The sequence below is a fragment of the Aplysia californica genome, unplaced genomic scaffold, assembly GCF_000002075.1.
Source record: "Aplysia californica isolate F4 #8 unplaced genomic scaffold, AplCal3.0 scaffold00330, whole genome shotgun sequence".
Classification (NCBI taxonomy): Eukaryota; Metazoa; Mollusca; class Gastropoda; order Aplysiida; family Aplysiidae; genus Aplysia; species Aplysia californica.
The window spans coordinates 758,715-769,530 of NW_004797600.1; the positions used below are offsets into that span (position 1 = coordinate 758,715).

The window sequence follows — 10,816 nt, forward strand, 5'->3', positions numbered from 1 at the left end:
ATTTTTACCTTAAAAAAAAGCAACAATAGCGAATCCAAGAACCAGTTCAGAGAAGCCTTAAAACAAAATAATTTTGAAATTTTGTTTTCACTTTCTTTGACATTGGCATAACCCCCCACCCCATCAACCATCTCCCAACCCCTCCCCCCCCCTCTCCCCAAAAGAAACAAAGAAACAAATAACATTTAAAAAAATCAATACTTATTCCTAAAAAACTGTCCAATATTTTTGTAGGGCAGTTCCGTGACCAAACAAAACATAAATCTGCACTGATCTGTTATGAGCAAAGAGCCACAAACATCAGTGAAGGAAACTTACAAACTACTTGTTGACGAGCGAGTGGTTTCTCCCAGGGTGAGACAGAGTTGCTTAGAGACGGCCCTACAGCAAGATACGTGGTGGTGACCTGTGGATTTTAACGGTCTCGAGAGATGACTGATTGATCTAAAGACGTGAGCTCAAGATTGTTTCGTATCAGTACCCTTCCAGGTTTGACCAAAAAATATCAAATGGGTTCACTGTCAGTACCCTTCCATGCCTAAAGTTAGAATATTGAAGGGGTTCAGACAATACCAGAGACAGTTTGAACACTGAGTCACCACCAGAATCACCAGACTTCAAACTTTACAGGACAAAGAAGGAGAGTATTTCTCCGTTTCTACAGGAAGGGGTGTCATGGGATGCCAACTAAAAAAAAAAAAGAAAGTGCACAAAAGCAGTATGGCTGCTGCTTGACACTTTCAATCATAGAACCGAAACACGAGTAAATACCTCATTTGCACTTTTAAGTAAAAACCTGGCATATTCAGCAACTTGATCAAAAACCGAATGTAATTGCTTCATTTGATATTCACATCAATGATAATCTAGCTCTCATTCAGTCAACTTCATTATCATATTCTATTGATGGGCAACTTAAGTAAAAAAAAAAACAAAGAAAAAAAAAACTGTCGCATCTCAGCAAAACACAAAGTGCTTGAATCTCGACCCTGACAATGATAAAACAATATCCCAATCTCCCCCTCCTCTCTCCTTCCTTGTCCCTTATAAAGGTAATAAAGTCTGGGTTTATGAGGATCATGTAACCCGAAGCTCCGAGGCCCAGGACGGTGGTTTCCCCGCATAGTCCAACAGTCCCACATGGCAGGCTGATGCTCCAGAACTCGACTCTGTTTCACTTGTATCTGGGAAGAGAAAAGAGGTATAGTTATTAGAGAAGACAGATACGTTTATTTTTTATATATGTAAGGTACTACGGTGAAAAAAGTCTGGGACAAAGATTTCTACAATTAAAAAAAAACCCGTCCCATATACATAATAGATCTACTATGTTTTATATACACAATGTCTATTAATTTTTAAAAACTGAAATCTTTATGAATGTAAGGCGCATTGAGCGTTTTTTAGAAAATGGAAATGCGCAGCATAAATGCTATTTATTATTATTATTATTATTATTAAGACAACAGGCACCCAAACTGAGCAAAGTAGGTAGAGATCCCTGAAAACTCTCAAAACAACTAAATTCAAGAAAATCTGAATAGGGATTCAAACCAGAGTCATCCACATTATAGTCCCGCCAGATGCAAACCGCCTTGTCGAAAAAATTTTTGAAACTGATTACATGGTCAGAGCATTACACCATATGCATGTACACTAATGAGATCCAAAAAAACTTTAACCTTTATCTTGTGTGGCTTTTGAAGACTCGGAGAGCTCAAAGTCCACTTCCTGAGAGTAAGGGGACTGAAGCAGCTTCAGCACTCGCTGAACCTCAGAGTAGTTTCCCTTCTCAGCCTCGGCAATGGCATTTTGAGCAATGTAGTTTCTCAAGATAAATCTGCAAAAAAGGGATGGCTGATGGCTGTCACTAATGAAAATAACATGGACAGAAAAACATCTGAAGGGCTCAATGTAAAAATAGGAAATATTGCATTTTAAATCTTTACCTCCGAGGGGGATAAATCCACTATACTAGGGCACTTTTTCGGTACTAAATCTGAAAATGACAAAAACGTCACTAAATTGGTCAATAAATCAAAATAAGTAAACATATTTTGATAATTCTTCATCTAAGGAACGAAATTCTGATAAAAGAAACCTGTTTTTGGAAATTGCCAAAAAGTGATTTGATGTCGAAGTCGTCATAAAGGAATGTGCCTCAGCCGGCTCACCGGCACAGCAGTTCTCACCGAGAGCCGCAGGAAGCGGCTGGCCAGAGATAAAGAGTTAAAATATTTAATTATGCTCATAAGATAAAAGTCCAAGTCATTTTTAGCGATTCTGAGAAAATGAGAAAATACTGTTTCTTTGGAACAATTAACCCTGTGAAACGCTTGAATTTTGGTACACTCGACAGGATTTATATTTGGATTAATCTTTAGTCTAAGTGCACTGTAGTACCAAGCTGGCTCTGCTCTTCATTTCAGAACCAAAAACTCCAAACTGGCCAAAAATGACTTAGGCAATTACCTTATGAGCATGATGATTTGAGAAATCATGGGTACAAAGTTTGCAGGCTCACAGTGAATTAATGTTGTTATTAATATATGTAAAACTTGTTGCAGATCATTGTCCTTTTACCCTGATATATTCAACCATAGTCCATGCATTTCCCTTCACATTCTATGAAAATTAGCAACACACTATTTAAATTGACACAAAAATGGCATCAGTCTTTCATTCAGCCCTTTATTTGAAAAAGTGAAAAAAAAAGCCAGTAACATCTCAGCATTGTGCATACCCAAAGACGAAATCTGATTTTGACAGATACTTGTACTTGGCAGGCAGGCATAATGCTGGGAGAACAGAATAAGATAGAAAGAAAACAGAAAAATGGAAAACCTTACCATCACATCTCAGATATATTGTTCAATACAAATTAGCAACTCCCATTCACTAAAAGAAAAAAGCCCAAATCCAAAACAAACAAACCTAGGATTTGTGGAATTCATAACGTTGACTCTGTCTTTTCCTAACGTCTCTCTGTCCTCCACCCCTTCTTCTTCCTTTTTTAGTCGCTCCGAGTATTTGTCCAACCACTCATTCCACTTACTGCGGTTGTTCTCCTCTACCTCAGCAGCAGTGGTGTCCTGCAGTACCACAGAAATGGGAAAAAGACAGAAGGTGCTATCAGTGGTTTTGGTTAATATCTGATAAGCAAGTTGTTTGACTTGCACAGCTGCTAACTTTTCAAAACCATAATACATACTATCTCTGCGGTGGGTTCAGATATTGAGCACTGGAAAAGTAAACTGCTCCAAACCCTTCACATACACTTTTCTACTCACAACACATTCCATCTATTCAAAGCATAACTGTAACACTAATGTGAGAAATGGTAAAGGAAATGACTTCAATTGACTTATGAGATTTGTTCTTATAGTTTTTTGCAAATCTGGTCTTGAAAAGTTCATTACTTTTCTTCTGCTTCGCAAAGCCTGTGAGGAGCAATACTAGAAAACAGCACATGTACAAATTTCCACATGCAAAAAAAAAGTTTAATTCATATATGAATGCCCTAATATGGGTGCATGTTCTCTTCCTGAGGAAATATTCTTACAATATTCTTATCAAAGATCCGCAGGACGACATTGGCAATGGTTTTTTGAACGAAAAAGCAAGTTGAACCACCAGCTACATGTTTAGAGCATAAAAATATCAATATTATGTGCATTCAGGCCACTAAAAACTCCCAAGATTACCTGTAGCTCCTGCAGCCTGCCCATCCGCTCCATCTCAGAGCTGAGAAGCTGTGCGCTGCGACCAAGGGCAGACAGTAAATCTGGGTTTGTCTGTGCCAGCATCATGAACATGGACAACTGCCTGGGGAAGTGATGTAAAGAGCGAAAAAAAAAATGAGTCTCATTTCACAGGTACAATACAATAATGTCGCATCTGTGAAAAATAGTGAGGAAAAAAAAAAATTAGTCAGAACTCTGTGAGAGAGCTTTATTTTAGCAGTCATGATATTTGGGAAATGTGTACAGTAATGCTGTGCAGTAAAGACACCTTGATAAATGATATAGTTTGGAGACGAAAGTTAAGATGACCATGATCACCATACCTTAACACCTCAAATTTTGTAATTATGAGATTTTGATTTTGCACCCGCCATTTATGGTACAACTATAATACCCCATTCTGTTGTCGCTGAGCAGAAAAAGTATGGGAATATTAGTTCTGTTTTTACAGTTTGGTTTAATCAACTATCATCTTTTGTGAAGTAGACACTTTAGTTTTAGTTAAAATTTAACAGCATTTGAAATATAAATAGGTCATGTAAAAGCTGAAAATTAGAGGTGTTATAACAGAGTAAAATACAAAGAAAAGAAGAAGAAGAGATAATGAGGATAGACGTTTTAGGGGAAAGAAGGAGCAAAGCACACCAAATTGCCCACCAACCACCCACTGAACAGTCAGGAAAAGATGATGTGCCTGACCGTTGATAAGAGAGCCAGTTGGAAGGCACACGCATGTGGAGATACTCCCACGTCTACCCACATCTGCCCTTTGTCTGGGAAGGATGTACTCCTGCATCTGCCTCACCTGCCACCAACGGTCCTGTTCTACCAGAAGTACTATGAGCTCCTAGGGTGCCATATCCATGGCCACTAATCAGCGGAAGGAGACCAACTGCTTCTTCTACTATCATAACCACCTGCGCATTGAGTATTTTTTAGAAAATGGAAGTGTCCAGCATAAGTGCTATTTATTATTATCATTACTGTTACTGCTTCTTCTGTGCTCTCAGACTCGGTACCTTTTGTCCATACGAGGTTTGTTGGCAAGTTTCAACTCGTCTAAAGAAGAGCTCTGGGAAATCAGGTAGTCTAGCACTTTTGATCTCTCCTCGTTGAACGTAGGACAACTTGGCAGGGGGAGGTTACTCAGACAACGGAAACAGTTTGTGAAATCAGCTCCTGTTTCTTGTAATGTGTCCAGGAATCCTTTCACCAAGTTGCTGAAAGATAAAGGTTACAGAACATTGATAAACAGCGAGTGACTTAGCTATAAACACAGAACAACAAATTATGATGCGAGAAAGGAAGGGACAACAAATAGACATTCGTCTATGAAAGCAAAGTATGCGATTTGGCCTAAAAAGTTAAAACGAAAATTAGGTCTCCAATTATCTTCTCATTATTTATGAAGTCCTACACTAGACAGCAATAATGAATAAAAACATATCATTGCCCCCAATCCACACACAGACACACACAACAAACAAATAAAAATATTAATAACAGTAGTATTATTACATATCAAAGTTACAGAAGGACTGACAATAAAGAAAAATATAAATTCTTCGGGCAGCACTCATTGTGAGTTGTATCTAAAAAAGAAAATAAACAAAGCAACAACAAAAACAACCGATCTTCTTCACAGATCAAAACACAGATTAATACAGCATCGTTGACAGTTATGAGACAGTATGATCTGACCAGTTGTACTTACCCATCTTCTGAAATCTCCTTTTGTAGCCCGAGCTGAAAAAGAGATGAAAAGAAAGAAAAGAAAAAAATCTTTGATCGTGCTCAATGTTTCCCTGGCATAGTTTTTGTATAGAACCTTGAGCAGCCAGATGAGATAACAAGTGGTCCTTCTGATACAGTACTATCTAAAAATCTCTTAGCGAATACATTAAAAAAGTTCTTACTTCAACATTCGTCTTGAGTTTAGCATCAGTGTTACACATATTTCTTTTTATGATAAGACTGGTGCTGCTGGCTGTGGTATGTGCCAGTATTCTGTTCATGCATGGGAGAATGTCTTAGGTCTCTTTTCATACTTAATTATAGTGGTGAATGTTCTCTAACTTTTATGTTATTATCCACAGACGTCTCATCCCCCCCTCCCCCCCCTCATATTCATCTCTATGGCGACTAAAGAGCCCTTCCACAACGCACAGTCCTTCGACTGTGTTGTCAGCATTCCTGGACACTCTCCACTGTATAACCAATAGCTTCTGTTTTGGTCATTCACTTTGTAGGTCAGAAGGAAGATGAAGTGGAAAATTAACTTACATATCAATTCTTTAAAACAGTGTGTTGACTTTTACATTGTTTTGTTCTTGCTCTTTGCAACTCAACAAAATAACTTGTCGTACACTTCACTATTCTCAACTACACCTGGGCTGTGCGACACGAGAATTAGTGATCACATTTTAACACAACTACCTTAATTTAAGTCAAATAAATTAAATCAACATCACTATGATTAAAACTTTGCCTTGAGTAATGACATAAGGGTAGCCTGTGAGTGTTTTTTCAACAACAACAACAAAATGAATCTATATCCCAGTCAATTACTTCTGTATTTCAAGCATATGAGAAGAAATGTTGGGTCTTAAATTATCCCTGGACTTGTCATTAATGCTCTTTGTAGTTCTATAATTGACAACAAAAAAAGATCGCAGTCTCAGAGCTGTTAGATTGCTATTGCGTTGTTACAAGTGACATCAAGATAGTAGCCATCAGACTATAGCTGTATGTGAGTGTCAGCAAATGACTGTAAACATTTTATGCCACCATCAACACAGTGTAGATGATTCACGATAAAGGCTTCTTCTACTATCCAACCCGAGAAAGGCCACAGCAGAAAGACAGAAATACTCTAAAAAAATGGATTTTCTCATTGTGTAACAATTGAAATCACACTTGTTAAAATTGCTACAGTATACAAACATCATCTACCATAAAAAAGATAAAAAGTAAGAGACAACAGTCTAACAACTTAGGGGAAAGTACTAGACCCTTGTCATACACTTTTAAGGCTCATACCTTCGATCTCATCTTCTTCTTGTACTGAGCACCAAACTCTTCATCAAACAGATCAATATGAGGTTTTGTTTCAGACAAGGGGACGGCGTCTTTGATGGCTTCCGCCAGTTTCACACAGTTCCACCGGCACATCTCTGGCTGCTTCTGGTAAGAGTACCGGCCGCCATCATCTAGGGGAAAGAGAGCAAGGGAGATAGTCAAGTAACTCTTGTGTCAGTTCTGATTCTGACTCCAGTCAATCCTGCTCTGACGACAAGCTATCCAAGACAATCACCTGTACAAACAACTACTTCCCACTTCTCTCCCTTGCATTTTTTTCTATATTATAATGACACTGTCCAGGAGAACTACCTGTCTAAGATGACCACTCTTCTCTTCAACAACAGATGGTTGTCTTAGACAGTTTCTCCTGTACTTTGAGAAAGTAGAATTTAACAAAAGTGAAAAAAAGACAAAACAGTGTATATTCTTTCTGTGAAAATTCACAATATATCGTGGACATGATAGTATGTCCTTTGTTTTTTCTCTTCTCCAAGCCTGTACAACTTTTCAATGCTTACTATAAATATCTCTTACTCAAAATTTAAAAACTTTATTCTTTGTCTTAATTTTCATTTATAACGAGTCTACTTTATTTGTAAATAAGTCAGGCAAATAACTTTCTCAACGACTCATTCAACCGGTCCCATTTAAAGCACTGGCCTGGCACAAATGAGGCACACTCTCTGGCATGAATGGAGTCAAGAGGGAGAAAACATTTCCAGAAATGAAAAGCATCAGATTCATGAAAGTGACGGAAAACAATAAACCAGTCAGAAAAACTTTATGAAAACCGCAGTTCCTCCATTTTTTTTTTCAAACAGTATACCCCAAATACACAGAAAAAGGGAAATTATTCAGAGAAAAATTTTGCAATACTGCTTCCATATAGTCACTTAACTACCACGTGTGGGAAAGCTTACTATGACAGCAGGCACCGGAATGACTTTATGTTGTGCTTCCAGCCAAGGCAAGACAAAAAGGCATTATAACATAATTCCTGTCTACCGTCCAAAGAGTTAATAAATAATCCATCATCTCATTTTTTCATTTTTCGCTGTGATCACCTCCCCTTAACATGCACAGGTTGACTGGGGCTACATTTTTATTATTGAAACTTTGCGCCACCCACAGCCAACACATATCCTATTAGTTCATCTTTCTCCATTCTGATCACGAAATCTTATCACAGATTAGTCAGCTGGGAAAGCTTAAATACAATACACATAGTAACCATGTGTTTGTCTGCATGAATAAAGTTTATCACAACCACACTTCACATTTTCAGCACTTCTGCCTTCCTCCAATACAGAAAAAAATTTTACCTTACCATACAGTTTAACATACCAAGTTCGATTATGAAATCTTAAGACAGACTGATCTGCTGGGAAAGCCTGATTACAACAGAAACTTTGTGTTTGTCTGCAGGGATAAACTGTATCCAAACCATACCTCACATTTACCGCGCCTCTGACTTCCTCCAATAAAGATGAAATCCAACCTCAATATACAGTTCAACCTACCGGAGCCGTTGCATATAAAATCTGGATCGTATCTGTCCATGAAGCCATAGGGTCCGTAGTCAATGGTCACTCCAACAATGCTCATGTTGTCCGTATTTAAAACTCTGAGGCAGAGAGATGACAAACAGCTCAGTTTCTACCATTTAGTTTTGTTTGTTTGTGTGAGTAAAGAGAAGTAAAACCCCCCGGGGTGGTGCTACTGACTGAAGTGTCTTTAGGCCATTCCTAAAAGGAGGACGTCAACATGTTCTTATGCACAGTAGAATTGTAAATAGGCTGATTCATCAATGTCATGCTCATAACTGTGCCTGAACTGCAACAGGGAACTGCTACTTTTTCTTTCCTAATCCTTACTATGGTAATTTTTCCTCTATTTCTTCTGCATGTTTTGTCACACTCTTGTGACCCTGTTTCTGGGATGCCTTAATAGTCAAAGCAGACTCTGTGCTGTTGAAGCTGAGAGGTGAGCAGAGTAAGCCTGGTTCCCTGTAAAGACTTCATTTTTGACATCCACCCCTTGACGCTCATATGACCTTATGCAGTTGCGAGAGCAATAAAAAACTCTACTAAAAAGAGAAATACATTAAAACAATGATGGCCATTAGAGCAGGGAAAGAGTAAGCCCAGTACCGCACTCCCACAAAACAGCAGGCCAACTGTTCTGTTGGTGAATTGGTCATTTTTAAGTACAAGTGGGCTATCCAGAAAAATTTTGTCTTGAAAAAATCGAAGGTAACATTTTTGTCCCTTGTTCAGTTTCTTTACAAGACAAGGAAAATTTTCTCCATAACCAAACAAATATACACACCAATGAAACCAAACTTCTATAGGTAGGGCAATGCCCACTTTTGGTGTAGGTCAAGATTTCTGGAACCCCTGAAGTCTGGGTTAGCCGGCTTGTCCTTAAAAGCGACCAATTGTGGTCAATAAAAATAATAGAAGAAGTAGGCTTTTCTTATTTCCATTGGCCACAACTCACTGGCTAAACAGTTGGCCAACAGTTCTGTCATAGTGAGGTACTAGGCTAAGACAGACAAAAATAATAGAAGGAAAGGCAAGAAAGCTTGTAGTTGGTGTTGTTTTTAACAACCCTGTAGCTTCTGAGCTTCCGCCTTTCAGCCAGGCAGTGAGTAGCAGAATGTGTGTACACCTTAGCAGCATAGCCATGCCCTGAAAAAGTACCCCCCTCCCCCCCACGTCTTTGCACATAATGACCACCACATTCCTGTTCTTATAAAGTAGTGGGTGGTTGGTGGGTGCTCTGGAGTGGTTTGCTCCTTCTTTCCTATCAAACATCTATCAATCCTTATCTCCCCTCCTTCTTTTTTGTGTTTGTTACTCTCTTGTAACACATCTATTCTCTCTGGCACATATATGACTTATTGTGTTGCAAGTGCCGTAAAACTCTTACTAAAACTAAAAACTCTTATAAAACATATCTGCAGCCCCCAGGGACACCATGCAAGACATATATTTGGTCAAGTAGTTCAAAAGGGGGGGTGTGTGGGGCGGCTATACTTTACTTTTACTACCATTCCGTACAATGTGGTGGAACTACTGTACACAGCCTTTCTTTTAGGGTTTGTTTTGCCCATTTCTCTTTTCACGAACGTTTGGAATTTTCTATTGAGTCACCCAGTGTTTTGTGCTCCAATGTAGTAGCACCCTTTTAATATTTCACAAGCAGCTAGAATTTGCAAAGTGCTTTAAAAATCATGGATCAACGTCGCACATGTTTAAAACCTAGTGTACAGTACTTTGTAGTGAAGAAAGGAAGAGATCTCTTAGGTCTTGTAAGTACTGTGTATTTAGCAGAAAGATAATAATAATGATCCATGCTGTACGACTAATAACCAGTGCGGATGTGCAGTGGTTAGGCTTTTCATCACTGCACTCAGAAGGAGTGAGCTCCATTCTGGAGTACTAAATTTGTAAATTGAGTACAGTCCTTGTGTCTCATTGGGTATTGTCTCCCACTTCATCTAGGCTGACCCTGACAGGCAGGGTTGAAGCTGTCTACTTTCTAAATGATCTAAATTATGCTGATGGGAATGTAAAACATTTACGATAAAAAAACAATATCTTAAAAATCTCCCCAACATTAGCCAAAGACTGGTATAAGATGTGTAGTGTTGCACGCAGGATAGAAGACATGAACAATGTGTCTTGTGGTCATTCAGGGCAAGGACTGAGTAAGACTGACAGGGAGAAAGGGAAAGACAGAAAAGAAGGACATGGCAGTGGGTGCCATCACAGGGTATCAGTACATGGCAGTGGGTGCCATCACAGGGTATCAGTTATAGCAAAGACAGTTTTGAAAAGGGGAGAAGGGGCAGGGAAAGAGAAGGAGGAAAGAGAATCTGTGTAGTATGAAAGATTGAGAGGAAGACGAATTTTGAAAGACTGAAAAAAAAAAAAAAATTAAGTAGGAAGGGGACATATACTTTTGGGTAAATATGGGGATGAGAGAGG

General features: G+C 38.7%; 1 protein-coding gene across 1 annotated transcript in view; it reads right to left on the reverse strand.

Moving 5' to 3' along the window:
* Positions 1–659: 659 nt before the first annotated feature.
* LOC101864161 (protein adenylyltransferase SelO, mitochondrial) overlaps positions 660–10,816 on the reverse strand; it is a 17,767-nt gene continuing 7,610 nt past the window's right edge. The window contains exons 8-15 of the mRNA XM_005102561.2: positions 8,345–8,448; positions 6,783–6,952; positions 5,458–5,489; positions 4,763–4,963; positions 3,705–3,825; positions 2,935–3,092; positions 1,683–1,840; positions 660–1,184 (exon numbers count right to left, since the gene is read on the reverse strand). Of these exons, the coding sequence (XP_005102618.1) occupies positions 1,078–1,184; positions 1,683–1,840; positions 2,935–3,092; positions 3,705–3,825; positions 4,763–4,963; positions 5,458–5,489; positions 6,783–6,952; positions 8,345–8,448 (1,051 nt within the window). The 3' untranslated portion in view covers positions 660–1,077. The remainder of the gene's footprint in view (positions 1,185–1,682; positions 1,841–2,934; positions 3,093–3,704; positions 3,826–4,762; positions 4,964–5,457; positions 5,490–6,782; positions 6,953–8,344; positions 8,449–10,816) is intronic.